Source organism: Mytilus californianus, unplaced genomic scaffold, assembly GCF_021869535.1.
Source record: "Mytilus californianus isolate M0D057914Y unplaced genomic scaffold, xbMytCali1.0.p SCAF_13, whole genome shotgun sequence".
NCBI lineage: Eukaryota > Metazoa > Mollusca > Bivalvia > Mytilida > Mytilidae > Mytilus > Mytilus californianus.
In genome coordinates, this window is record NW_026262615.1 from 13321117 (window position 1) to 13336998 (window position 15882).

Here is a 15882-nt window from a genome sequence, read left to right on the forward strand (position 1 = left end):
ACCCTGGATGGGGGTATTCCAGGAGTTGGAACTCCATTTTTTCTTCAATTTTTTTTAATTATAAAATTATGAGGAACGTTTCATGGTGTTCCATTTTATATGTAATACCCCTTATCAAATTATTCGCGTTTGGATAGCAATGATAAAGGTTGTTATTGTAAAGTGTAAATTATGTTGTTCTTTTGATATGGTCCCAAATTTAAATATCTCATCTATACACTCTCGACTCTCAATTGTCAACAATAGTTATCTATCTAACATGTATATTACAAATCTTCGTGTTTCAAGTTAGAATTGTTCAAAATAGACCTATCTAACGACATTTAGGGACAGTTATTATCTGAATTTAACGTTACAATGTAGAAACTCTTTCTTTAATGTATATAGTATATTTTTATTGCAATTTTTTTTTAAATACCAACTTCTGGAAATTCGTTTCTACCTGATTAGTATTCCGATTTCAGAAAAAAAACCTCTCATTTATTTCTGAATTTACAGTTATTGAATATCTATAAATATACAAATGATGGTGCTTAGTAGTTTCACTTATCACAACGGAAATGATCACTTTCTTCCTTCATAAACAAAACAGTTCACACAAAAATCAGTTGACAAGGAAGTGGACAATGAGATATTTATACTAGACAGGAATGTATCCAGACTTTGTTTATATTGTTTTATGATAAATTGATGACTGATAAATTTCGAAAGCAAGATATATTTTACATTAAAACGTTACAAATGCTTCGTTCCTCAAAACAACAAAACATATATTTATGTAGGATATATTTTAAACCTGTATTATGTTCTCGGCCCAATACGTCTGTATTTGAGCATTACACATGTTTGATATTAAAACACCCTTACATAACACCGTAGCACAACATTTAAAAAAAATAAATACTATCGTCTAATACATCATAATAGGGTTGGTTGTGTCTTCCTTTTATAGATTTAAAACATAAAGTGAACCTGCTAAATTTACTGCAATGAACTAAATTATTCTCCACTTGAGAACAAGCGAACAGAGAATGATTTGGGGAAAGATTAAATGTGTTTTAAGTTTATCCAAATAACTCAAGTAATTACCACCATTACATTTCCTTTTCTAAATTGACACTTGAAAGATGTTGAAGTGCCTATAAACAGTGTATATTTGGAATATGAAAATTAATGACAATCCTATACATCTTCTTCTTTATGTTTAATACATGCTTATTGACATCTTTGACAAGGAAGTTAACGACGAAGGTTATCAACGAAATAGTAGGTAAGTTTGCCTTATTATTTTAACATGTATCATAATTAGTAAAACAAACCAATACGTTAACGTTACAAAACACCTGTCGTAAGTGCAGCCACTTTTGATGGACAATAAATAATGCTTTACAACTAATTTTTATTATGCTTTTCCTCTTGAACACGCAGAAAATAAATACCTTCAAGTTTTAACAAAAAAATTAAAATACGTTTGTAAAGTGTTGAAAATTTAAATGTTTTTTTTTATATATAATGGAAAAATGAAAGAGTCTAAGAATGTGCGTGCCCTACAAAGCATTTGAAATTTTAACTACGCATCTGATTAAGGCTACCTAAAGACTATGTAGTTTGTAACGGGTACTCTAAATAGGTATGGCCAATAATGATTTTATATAGGACATGTATGTTATCTAGGTTAAATATTAATAAAAAGAATTATTAGAATAAACCAAAAAATATGAAATTAAAAACTAGTTATTCAAAGAACAAATGATGGTCTTGTCATCCTTGCATGCTAATTTGATTTTTTTTGTTACCTTTTCTGACACCGGACTCGGACTTCTTTGAAACTCTGATTTACTGTACGTATTGCTGTGTGTTTATTTTTTTCTACATTTGGTAGAGGTAGATGGGGAGGGTTGGGATCTCACAAAACATGTTTAACTCCGCTGCTTTTTTGTGTCTGTTTCAAGTCAGGAGCCTCTGGCCTGTGTTAGTCTGATTTTATTATTTTTTTTTTTAGTTCATTCATATATTTCAGTGTTTAGTATGACGTCTATTATCACTATACTAGTACACATGTTTGTGTAGGGATCAGCTGAAGCACGTCTCCGGATGCGGGATTTGCCCGCTGCGTTGAAGATCGATTGGTCGTCTTCGGATGTTTTTTGTTCTTTGGTCGGGTTATTTTCTCTTTGACACATTCCCAATTTCCATTTTCAATTTTATAATTTAAAGATAATATAATTCTGTAGAATATAGCAAACTCATACACTGGTTTAAACAATACAATTGTAGCAGTATTTTGTAAAATGGGGATACGTATTGCCTTATTGATAAGTATAAGGTAGTCAGTAGTAAGTAGAAGTCAGTCTAAGAACAAAGGTTTATTAGTACGACTCAAGGAACATATCCATAACAATTATGGAAATTGACATGCAATAACGGTTACAGAAATTATGGTCGCGCTAATGAAATATAATATACAATTGCACAGACTTAGGAATGATATGGTGTGCCTCGGGAGAATGGGCGTATCCTTCTCTGTGCATTTAAGTCATCAGCAAATTGCTCTAGAGGTAAAGCGGAAAGTATTTTCCTGTGCATTTCTTTGTAAAACTATTTGAGTTTCGGCTTACGTAAATGTGTATGATTTACATTCGAAAAATAATAGAAAAAACATGTATTAAATAACATGTATGAGACGACGTGATATGACGGTATGATTTATCCCTTTCACCGCAAAAATTACGCAATTTGGAGAACAAAAAAGAGCCATAGGTTTGTGATTTGTATGGCCATTGTGATATCACCTTTCCAAAAAATTTAAATCGTGCCATATATTTGGAACCCACCATATATTTGATCCTTAAGTACATATTGGCTGTTTTTGTTGTTGTTTGTGTCAGTGATCAGAAAAATAAATTATTACTATCCGTACTATAAGAAAACAGACGGTATCTTCCAACAATTAGTAAATATGACTGTCCTGTCCAATTGATCCGTCAAATAGTTTTTTTTTTGTTTCTGTTCATCAAAAGTAAATCAATGCCTGTAAACGTTGATTAGTTAAACCCTTTTTCATCACCCTTAATGTTGTATCCTCAGATTCCGTGTGATTGACTCAAAACAAGTACAAATGAGATACTAAATCAGTTTGTTCACTTTTCTGAAATTCATCCTGACACCTATTTTTTTTAAGTCATCAGTCGTTCACTTTATGCGTTTAAACTATACACACACCCTTAAATGATAGATTATACTGACTAAGTCAAAAACATTTAATAAATAGTAGTATTCAACCATATACTGTTTTGAAATAACGTTAAAAATTCAATACATTATCTAAAATTACCGTGCTCTATAAATGGAAACATAACATTGTAACGAGTGTTCTAGGAAATGAACTTGACTTTGTCTTTCTCTTACTGTGTAGATAACATAAATGATGAAGTTGATATTGAACATCTACTCTGATGTCGACCATTAATATTGATACGTATGTCTAATGATGTTATTGGGTAAGAAACTTTGAATTCATTTTTGTGACTTCGTGAAATCTATCAACTTATTATATAACTTATTGTTGTTTTGTTTGTACTTCTGAAAGTTTGTATGACATGCTTTTTTTACCGTTTACTATATATCGAAGTGCTCTTCCTGTACTGATTTTTATAACATCGAATTGTATACCATTTTTTTTAACCAAAGGGAGGTTTGGCATGCCACAAAACCAGGTTCAACCCACCATTTTTTTCTTAAAATGTCCTGTACCAAGTCAGAAAAATGGTCATTGTTATATTATAGTTCGTTTCTGTGTGTGTTACATTTTAATGTTGTGTTTTTGTTGTGTCGTTGTTCTCCTCTTATATTTGATGCGTTTCCCTCAGTTTTAGTTTGTAACCCGGAATTTTTTTTTTATCTGTATCGATTTATGAGTTTCGAACAGCGGTATACTACTGTTGCCTTTATTTATTGTTGAACCACACATGCAGGTTTGGTTTCTGTCAGCATACATTATAAGGTTGACTATGACTTATAAACATTGTCAACCAAGAACTTTAATCGTATAACCCTTACTTAAGTGGAACCACCGGTTGGTTAAATGGGATTTAGTATACACTGCCACAGTTAGTCGAAAGAGGGACATTACCAACGGCATATCGTACAACAAGTGTCACGTTGTTCACGTGTCACAGTAAAATAACCTTCTACATCTCAGTTCGTGTGTGTCTTGTTTCAGGGCAAAACATGTTTTGTATTGGAGTTCATGCCAATATATCGTCCTTCATTTTTTTAAATATAGAAGACAGACAAAAACTGTAAACCGCAAAGATGATACACAAGAAAAGATCTGCATATAAGCCAATACATTGCTGGAAAAGTTACTCAACGATTTGGCTGATTTGTCGGCGTTTTTTTTTTTTTTTTTTTTTTACATATGACGATGGTTGGTAGAGTAATACTTTCAATAGAAAAACCGTCAGGAAGACAATATCTACAAAACAAAAGGACCAAATGATCAGATGATGTCTTAAAGAAAGCATTGCCTTTAAAGGCGAGGCATCCACAATTGACCTGAAGAAAACTAAAACAGATAAAAGGAAATTTAAAGCGGCAAATATAATCACCTAGACAGGATCTGAAAATAAGAAAATACTTCGAACAAATAGTAATTCGCTTCTATATAGGAGCTATCGCCACTCAATGCCGATGTTGTTTTGAACTTACTTCACTTGTCTAAGTTTTGCTGGATAGAATACAATTTTACCCCTGTTCGCATTGTTTTTTGAATGGAGGTTACGGTAAATGACATAGCAGTACGTAGCTATTAACAATTGGTAAGTTCAATAAACAGACGTCGGTGATAGACAAGTGTCCATATGAATATTTTGTTTGCGTAAACTGTTGAATATTAATTTCAGAGAGACTGTAACGGTGTATTGTAAAACAATGTTTTAGATTGTTAACTCATGTATTTAGCTTACTGGGTTATAGTTCAGATAGTAGACTACGATATATGAAAAAAAAATCAAGGGAAAGACAAACGATTAAGACAGAGATGGTGTATAAACTTGCAGAATGAAACGTAAAATTGAGCATTACTAAAGCCCTCCTGCTATATGATTTAATAATAATAGTCCCATTACGTGGATTTAAACACCTGATGCTAAGCCAATCTTTTTTTTGTCGCAAAATGCTGTGTATGAAAATATATCTTATGGTTGATACGATATGCAACATCTTGCATTTCCTCCATAGAGGTTTGTCACTTCTTTGGAAGCTATTAAACTAAAAGAACTACGTTGTGAAGGTGAGATCATTGCTTCACACGTTTATTGGCCGTTATGAAATAGCTGTTTCTCAGTTGATGACGACTATGTTCTAATTATCGTGACTTCCATTCAATTCCGATCTCCTTTTTGTTGAAAATAGTGCAATAAAAAAATTACCAAACTGCTAGGAAAATTCAAAACAAATGGCAAAATAAAAAGCCCAAACACATCAAACGATAGAAACATGTAAAACACAACTGTCATGGTCCTTACTTGGTACAGGTATTTCCTTATGTAGACAATAGTCGGTTAAACCTGGTTTTATTGCTAGCCAAACTTCTCACTTGTATGACGAATGTGACCTACATAATAAGTATTATCACCGGGATTGTACTACATGCGCAACACGATGGATCGTCTTATCCTTTTAGTGCACCAGAGACAACCCCCTACTTTTGTTGGAATTTTTAATGCTCAGTCTTTATTTTGTTTTGCTGTGTTTTGTAAACTATTGTTTGTCTTTACGTTGTTTGCCGTATTTGCCATTGCGTTGTCAATGTGTTTCTGTCCAAAGAATTTAAATGTCCCTTTGCTTTATTTCGCTTCTCTTTTACATGAATAACGTTGAACATTGACCAATGAAAAAATAGGTTATTCAAATAACTCCAACCCCATTTCTCTTCTGAGTGAACGAATACCCTACAACAGACCGAAAATGTATTAATAGGCAAAGGCGACCGTCTATAAATAAATTATATCTATGTACTGAAATTGAGTTTGATTATCCCTTTTGTATCTTTCTTATCTTTTTGTATATAAATCCCAACATTTGAAGGTTTCAGTCTAGTTGTATTTATCTACTTTTATCGTTTGATTTTTAACTGAAATAATCAATTCAATCCACTTGAAAAAAATTAAATTGTAAATAATTGTATTCTGATTGTCGTATTTTTTTGTCCTATTTTGAATCCTATGATTTTAAGGGTGGTAATTAGTCATACCAAATCACTTTTTAGTAAGTCGAACAATTACATAAAACCCGAACCGGGTCAATGAGTTTGTGGTACAAAAGTAAACATATGATATCCTTTATGAAATAGGATCGCCCAAAGTATCTTTGATACTTATTTTGCGTTTAATAACAAGTAAACTGCACGAGAATATTTGTAGACATTCACACATATTAAGACATTGCATGGGAGTTCTTGTGTTCCTGTCATTGTATATGGTGATGTAATTATCTATGATGTAGTATTGCCAGTCATAAATTTTTTTATGGCGTACGGAAAGGGTCAAAAGTAAAAAGAGGTGCATAAGCTATAAAATATAGCTTATGCTGCTTTGTAGCATAAGCTATATTTGACGTCCCAAAAGGGTCAATATATATTTGTCTGGTTATGCTGCATTTTTATCGCATATGCTATATCACAAACATTGACTATGCTTTATTTTTAAATTGTAGCATATGCTGTACTATTTCAAACACATCATTAAAGGGTCAAAACTCGAAAGTAGCATAGGCTGTATAATTTATTTTGATTAGACTGTATATCTTACTGTTGGAAGGCGTGTTTAACGAATCTAGTCAATTATCATCACTAAAGTCTCCGCCCTTTTTTATCAGTACTTATAGAAATGAAATGTATAATGCGATCATTTGAAAACAAAAAAAACTTTTTTAATGATCAAGTCCGAGTTTATTGAAAAACAAATAATTTTTTAATATTATTACATTTTATATATTCCTATGTTTTGCCGGGTATATTAGTGGATTTTATCACACTGGCATCGGGTAATTTTAAAACAAGTGGAATGGAAACGCGGCATACATGAACAATAATTTCTTATATCATCTCTGTCTCGGGTGATGTATTAATTATGTACCCAGCAGAGCCTTTTCGCTAACAAATATTCACATGTACGTCCCTGCCGTGGCAATTAAGGGCATATCCAAGTTTAATTCTGACGGTGAGAATTTTTCCCTTTAAGGTATATAGGCTATTTTTTACCTGCTTAAATCAAATATGTAATAAAAAATATACCTTCATTTGCTATCCTATAAATTTATGAAATATTTTGTTTAGAAATAACTAAAAGGACAAGGTACGATAAGCATCAGAGAACGGCCCCCGATTTCGATTCAAATTAAAAGTGATATGCCATAAATTATAGTACTATATTTTTAAAGTTTAAAACCTATATTTTTGTAAACATCAATAGATTTGTCAACTTTCAGCTGATATTATTCATGCTTTGTTGCTGTAAACACCTCAAGATTCGCGAAAACGGCAGATAAATGGCAGTTTCTAAATCTTTTTCTGCATTTTAAACTATGAACGTACCTACGGCCCACGATAATATTTAAACCTAACATTCCTTGAATATAAATGTTGATGCAGTTCAAATATCTTAGTGGGCCGTAGGTACGCTCATAGTTAAAAATTAAAAAAAGGTGAAAAAAAATCGTCAGTTTTCATTGAAGCACTGGCTACGGTTACATGGAAATGTAACAATAATATAAAAATTATTGTTACATTGGAGACTAATTGCCGGAATGCAGGGTTGGGTAAGGAACCGATTAATTACGAATGTAACAATAATATTTGGGTCTACGGTTACATTGCGTTATTGTTACAGTAAAGACTGCAATGTATGATAGATTTATTAAACTTAAACCTTCTATAGTTATGTTGCTTAATTCTTCGATATGTACAAGATAATATTAATAATAATAATATTATTCAGCGAATAAGTATTGATTGTTTTGGTGTTGTTAAAAATTATGACTACCACAGTTTAGTTCAATATCACTATTGATGAATACTTAATGAACTGTTCAATAGAGCATGTACTGTCACGACTGATAAGATCACAAAATATCTGGACTCTGAAAATGAAAACACTGTTTCCACCAATTTCAATCTGTCGGCAAATGTCAACATTAATTGCTTTCACAATTGACTTGTATTTAAACAACCTAACATGCTTCCAAAAAAAATATTGGACGAAAATGTAAACATCGCAAGAGTAACAAAATATTTTTCACCTGAAGCATGGCATTCAGACATTGAAAGTTTCTTAAACTTCATAAAGGGAAAATGCAGAATGGAATTGTACGGTATGCAATATAGAGCGTGCACATTGCCGTATCACTGGTTTGTGATGGCTGCTTAGAGTGGTTTCACCGAAAATGCGTCGGACAAAAACATGCTCCAAAAACAACATACTGGATTTGTAGAAACTGTCATTGTAAATAAAAAATCAAAATATTGTATGCAATATTGTAAATATCAAATAAAAGTTTTCAATATTTATTTTAATACATATTTATTTCTATAACAATAAGACAATGTAACCGTAGCCCCAAATATTATTGTTACATTCGTAATTAATCGGTTCCTTACCCAACCCTGCATTCCGGCAATTAGTCTCCAATGTAACAATAATTTTATATTATTGTTACATTTCCATGTAACCGTAGCCAGTGCCATATTTAAACGAACTGCGGACCGGAGATGATTTCCGGTATTCACTGGATTCGACAAAAAGACTTTTCTTCGTGCTAAAATGGCTAGTTTTTATGACAAATTTTACATCTACGAGAAAGGAACACAGAATATTCCTGTATTTATTATTGTATGAATTTAAAGTGAGATTATAGCAGATTGTCGGGGTTTGACACAAATCAGAAGGAACTGTGACAAACTGCAGAGAAATTTTGGGAATGTAAATCATCACTAACTGAAACCAAAGTTATTTAATAACTGGTTCATGCTCAAACAGTTCCTTTTTGACTAAATTTCAATATTTGGAACACTGTGACACAGACGTTGATTGGCATGTCGAAGCATACATATGTCTTTGTAGCGTAAAAACTGCACAGATTTGTTAAACATGTTATCCATGGAATGGTGTATTCTAAACAAAAACAACTTTTGACTATAAATTCTATACTCAACAGATTGATAATGGCAATGAATGGTGTCAACATTAAATGTTAGTACAACTTTACCCGTCAGAAACACGTATTTTGTTTTATGAATGACGAAATCGTGGCCCTGGAATCTATTAATCTCCGTTGACGCTTTTGTGAAAAGTCCTTTCTTTCACGTCCGCATTTCTTTCATGTATGGCATGCCAAGTTAACAATTTAGGCAATCATTACGGATGGCGAAAATATATTACAGAACTACAGAACAGTAAATAATAACATACATTGTATCATACAACATAAGACGACACCATGTGATAATTTTAATTATTTAATTGTGAAACTGTAACAGTAATAAAGATCAAACAAAACTATCCAACACTATTGCGAATTCATATTGTGTAATTTTTTTACCATGATGTTTATTAAAAAGAAGATGTGGTATGATTGCTAATGAGACAACTCTTGACAAGTGACCAAATGACACATAAATAAATTAACAACTATAAGTCACCGTACGGCCTTCAACTATGAGTAAAGCCCATACCGCATAGTCAGCTATAAAAGTCCCCAAAATGACAAATGTAAAACAATTCAAACGAGAAAACTAACGGCATAGTTGATGTACAAAAAATGAACGAAAAACAAATATGTAACACAGTAACAAACGACAACCACTGAATAACAGGCGCCTGACTTGGGACAGGCACATACATACAGAATGTGGCGGTGTTGAACATGTTAGCGGGATCCCAACACTCCCCCTAACCTGGGACAGTGGTGTATCAGTACAACATAAGAACGAACTATAAAAATCAGTTTAAAAAGGCTTAACTCATCAGATGGATACAAATAGAAATACATCTAACAAAAACACAGAGTGGATTTGTTTGTATTTATTGGACTTATGATTTGTAATTGTCCCCCGCCTTCCCGCTGCTCTTTTTCAACGACAACGCGTGCAACTTCGTATTTCTTGTCTGAAAATTGTTCTCTACATTACTTTCCGTCATAAACATTCATGAAGTATTTGTCACTGGACGGTCAGAAAACAACATTCAATCAATCATATAATCTCCTCTTAATTTGCAGTACTATAATGACTTTAAACATACTTAAATAAATAAAATTGGTTATTTTTTTAATCTGATATTCATACGTCAAAGAAAAGAAAAAAACGAATATTGAATATCAAAGGAAAAAAGATAGTCAAAGATATCATGCTTGTAATTTTGTATGTGTGTTTCGTGTACAAAAGGTCGATTAAAAAAGTCATTAAATCATAAAAGGCCCAAGATTCCGGAACGTTTTGCCAAATACAGATCATGTTATCTATTCCTGAATATAAAATTCGTAGTTTGTCAAACAATTCAAAGTTTTACTCAACAGTTTATTTATTAATTTGACCATATCAATGATAATTCATGTTTACACAGAAGTGCTGACTACTGGACATCGTGTTAATGCATGGGTTGTTTGTGTCACTATTTTTAATGTGCTGACATATCACCCTAACTGGACACTATATATTCGGACTCCGACCCAACTAGTCTTTGATCTTGCCCCTTAATGTCACGTGATACGGAAAATCAGCAAATACCAATTTTAAAGTCTTTGGTTTGACTCCAGCAGGGGTCAGAACCCACGACATCTGACACTCGAGGTAAAGACGCCTCCACAAGACAACCGAGGCGACGTTTGTCTCACGAGTTTAACGCTAGGTGAGAAAATAACTAACCCAGCGTGAATGTGTACGTAAATGTGCATGTTGTTTTAAAAGATGAATATTTAATATTCTCAAATTAACTACAATAGACAAATGTGATTATAAGTATTTAATATTTCAAACTTGGAAAAAACTAGTATTTTTTTTTTATCTATATGTATTTAAACAGTGGACTTATTAAGGTTTATGACCCCTTCTGAAGCCATGTGAATTGCGAAATTTTCAAACTGCAATAGTATTAAAACAACAAAAATAATGAATAACAGAAACGGGCCATTTTGTACATATACCAAAGGTTCATGAATGTAGAAAAAAACGTCATTTTGTGCTGATATTTATCAAATTTAAAAAAATTGCATCATTGACTTTTTCATGAAATTTGGTACAAATAATCTTAATACGTAATCAAACCGAATGTCATTTTAAAAAAGAGGGGTCCATGAACTCGTTTAAAAGTTAAATCAGTTTGAATGATAACAATCAGTCGAAAAGTGCATCTTTTCCCGATATGTCACAGTTTGACGTCGCGAAAATAACATTTTACGTTAGCAACGTCATTACCTCCCCTGTAACTGTAACGTATGCCCTTAAGTACCTGCAGTATCATTTAGTAAATGTTCAGATCAATAGGTCTAAGTATAGTATTGAATGCTTCTTTTAGTAATTTCATAGGGTTGTACATGTATTAGCGTTGACCGCGCTTCATACAAAATGTAATTCGGTCAACCCTTTGAATTTACACAAAGAAGAATTCAATTCTGAAATAAAATTTTCAAAACCTGATAATAAAATTATCAAGACTGTTGAAGACATTGTCCAAATAATCCTTGAACTTTTGGCTAAGGCCGAAACACGAACAGATATGCCAGTGACAAAAAAGTACGTACATGCAGCAGGAGAATTTGATTTCAGCTTTAAAGTGGGACTAAGTTCATAATTTAATAAAACATTTTTTTAAAGTTTTTAAAAATATTCACTGGCTATAGTACTGCTCTTAATAAGACATTTACAGGAACATTTTGGGGACTACTCTTCAGCTGCCGACGCCAAGTTCTTAATTTGAACAAGAAATATAGAAAAGAGTCTTAACGGGCTATTCCTTAAATTAATTCTAGAAAATTGCATCCAGGAAATTTACTTTCTATTTTGAAATGATACCAAAATCTACGTTTTATCATACATAATTCTATAGTTTTTGGAAATATTCAGAGCTCTCTGTAACATCCATAGACAAATAAAGAACACAAAAAAAACCAGAACAGAATGAATTAACTATTTCCTTGAAAATCGGTACAAGCAATAAAACGGAATTTCAGCTTTAGAGCGAGAGCAAGAGGTCATAATTCTATATTACACAATTTTGAAGTTTTTAGCCGGACAGAATCCAGAAACATGGGGAAAAATTAATATATCTCACAAGTGAAAAAGTTTGTGTATGTTTTGTTATAATAAAACACCCATGCAAGCACGCATCCCATATTGCATGATAGGACCCGACACTACTTTTATTTTGTGTTTCGGCAGTTAAGCTTGGGATGGTCATTTTAAGATGCATTATTTGAATATAATCAAATATGAAAGTTATTCATGTATATATTGATATATTGATATTTTAATTCTTCTTCAATAGATCTAGTTATTATGACAGATCTGCCATCATCAGGGGTCCAACTGTCAATTTTATGTTAAAGTCTTTAACTTTGATCTACTAAGCATATCTCCAACACTCTTGTGTTTGTTATACGCAACAATTGGTGCTGTATTGAATATTTGTATACAATCTTCGTCTAACTGTAAAAAATGCCCGTGTTTCATAATACGTTTCTTTATTTTACGTATATATGGATTATATTTAGTTATTAAAACTAATGGAATATTTTGTTTTTCTTTTGATTTGTTTTGTTGTAGTAATTCAGTACTGTCAATTGATAAAGCATCAGTAATACTATCATCTATTTCCGCGTTATCATAACCCCTATCTAATAATTTCACTTTGAAATTAGTTAGATTGTTTATTAATTTGTTATGGTCACTTCTGTTTCTAATTTGCCGTATTGCTTCACCTTTAATAAATCCTCTGAATACATGCTGTGAGTGACAGCTATATCTGTGCAGAAACAGATAAGAATTGGTTTCTTTAAAATGTAGTCAAGGTCAAGCATGCCATGTGTTGTAAATCTTTGACCTTTGATTACATCAACATCTAAGAACGACATTTTATCGTTTGAGATTTCATATGTCAACTTTAATAAGGGGTTATAATTATTTGCTAGACGAAACGAATCTATAATTTAATCTAGATATGCAGATCTGATTAACTTTCATAACTTTGCTACTTCAAAAATATTTTGTCATTGTTCATTAATTTTAACTAAACAAATGATTAACTACGCAAAAATTACTCCAAGTACAGTACTTGTCTGTACTTCTACAAGGGGGTTAATATTTAAAAAGAGAGGCAAACGATACCAAAGGAACAATCAAATTCAAAGGTCGAAAACAAACTGACACAGCCATGGCGAAAAACGAAAACCGACGAGAAGACAAACAGCAGCCAACATATCACAGCATAGAAAACAAAAAACTTAGCAACACGAAACCCATTTAAAAACTGGGATGATCTCAGATGCACCGGAAGCAAATTAGATCCTGCATTTTGGCCACGGAGGATTTTTTTCAAATATGAAAGTAATTGTGCAAAAACAATCTTTTTTAGAAAGCCTTCAAAGTTTGTTTATATGAACATCAAGATTATTTTTCACTCGTTTTATGGGTTATTTTCTTTTTGACAGTCCGTATTTTCCTTAGATCCAGAAATTTTTGTAGTACAAAATGTATATGTTTCAACACAGGGAGAAAATTTCGCACTCGGTGGCGGGCTACATCTGGCCCCTAAAAGAAAATGTGTACTAATTCATTGAAGAGGCCCCTGACTTGGGAGAGGCACAAACATGCAGCGGGGCCAAATGTTTACAAAATTTTTTTTCACACGATCTTTTTGACGCAACTTTACAAAAAAAATGAGACGAAAGTCAAATGATTTTTATTTGATCTCTTGATGGATATATGTCAACAGTTTGAGAAAAGGTATCACTCCAAGGGATTGAAATTTCAACTTTTGACCAAATTTTGAGGGAATGTGTGACACCTTTACACCACTTTTAGCAAAAACATGTAGGCTTATACGTCAAAAATACATTCTAGCTTTAACCGTTCAACTTCTGGATATCAAATCTATACAAAATACTGATTACATACATATACACAAATATGACACAAACAGTAGGCTTAATTTGTAAGAAAGGAAAGAAAAGGGGCTGGTAAAATGTATGTATATTGTTATCTAAAATAAGTACCAATCTGAGGACAAATCTCATTTCATGATGTCATTTTCAAGAAAAGAGCAACGAAAGCTACCATAACATATCAGCTTCCAACTCTACTTTGAGGACTATTTTATAAACATTTGGGATCTTCTTTGTTGAACTCCTGCAAGTCTTTCATTTTGCCCATACAGCTGTCGTCGTGTTAACCTCTGTCTCACCTAGATTCTTTGGCGCACGTTGTTGTCTACGACTTTTTGTTCGTCTTCTACGCCCTTTTCAAGGTACTTCACAGCTATTAACCTGACATTCTGGAGGACTAACCACATTGCCTACAAATCCAACTGTTTTATTTCGACGTAGATATCTTAAATGTCTGATTTTACTCAGACCTTCTGTAAACTACTGAATCTAACCAAATGAATTAAATAGAGAATGTGTCCATGGGACACAAATAATGGCCACTTGCATATATAGCATTATAAAGGGTCATTACTCAAAATCGATAAAAGTGACGCCATCCAAATTAGCACATGATCTGTGTATTATGGTAATAAGCATTGTGTATACGTGTCATAACATTTGGTTGGGGCAAAATTTAGAGAGAAGGGAAACTAACTGATTGGACGTACACGTGTACGGACGGACAAGGTTAACACTTAATGCCCCCTACGCTGCGGCGGGGCTTAACAAATTCAGACATTTTTTATACTGAAATTGTACATACCCGACAAATTCTCGACTATCCCTACGACCCCTATACGACCAGGTCGACCTGGTCTGGTCAAGATCGGGCTGTGATCGAGTATAGTTGATTTGGTCTAGCTAGTTGAGTAAAGAACGTCTAGAGATTGTGAATTGGTCGGAATTCGAATATGTTTTCAATTAGTGGTCGGGTGTGAGTCTTGATGGAGACATTAATGAGTCATGAATGGTCGAGTTAAAGAAATTCTGAAGTTAACAAAGTTTACTTATAGTTCACAAAAAAAAGAATTAATTTGAACTTTTTTTTAAGATTCATCCAAATACTACAGTCAAAGGTTGTCGTTTTCATCTTTGACAAAATACAAAATTTAGGTTTAGCTAATGAGGACAAAGATAGGTCAAATGAAATAGAAAAATGGTTAACGCAGATTTTCTGATTGCCATTTCTTCCAGCGGAGGAAGTTGAGGACGGTTTTGCTGACGATATAATGTCAGATGTTCCTGATAATAAAAAATGAAATAAATTTGCCGACTACATAAAAGAAATTTACATAACTAGTGAGTTGAAATTACAGTGTGGACGACTGTGTCTAATGAAGTAACAAATCGTACCAACAATGGTCCAGTCTTTTTACAGCTATTACCACATGTATTATACCCATCGCTATCGCTCGGAATAATCCAATATAAATGCCCAACCCATTGTAAAATGAAAACAAATCTATACGGCTGCCACAAATTATTTCTTAAATATAAGAATTGAAAATGTGGTATGCAAACTATGTTCTTAACAAATATGATAGACAACCACCAACATGCTATCTCATTTTCCTAAAAAAAAACAAATTATAAAAATCCATAAAATTCAGGTTATTCTCACAATAAAAACTCAGGTGAAAACTCAGGTGAATTATAGGTAGATTCGCGCAAGCGTATTAATAC

At 32.7% G+C, this 15882-nt stretch overlaps 1 protein-coding gene across 2 annotated transcripts in view; it reads left to right on the forward strand.

Annotated features, from left to right (window-relative positions):
- Positions 1–1125: 1125 nt before the first annotated feature.
- LOC127723198 (scavenger receptor cysteine-rich type 1 protein M130-like) overlaps positions 1126–15882 on the forward strand; it is a 53365-nt gene continuing 38608 nt past the window's right edge. Inside the window, exons 1-2 of one of the 2 annotated variants that reach the window (XM_052229724.1) lie at positions 1251–1270; positions 3416–3500. In XM_052229724.1, the coding sequence (XP_052085684.1) occupies positions 3481–3500 (20 nt within the window). In that variant the 5' untranslated portion in view covers positions 1251–1270; positions 3416–3480. Of the gene's footprint in view, positions 1271–3415; positions 3501–15882 lie in introns of both variants that reach the window. The other variant, XM_052229723.1, reaches the window with a different exon arrangement.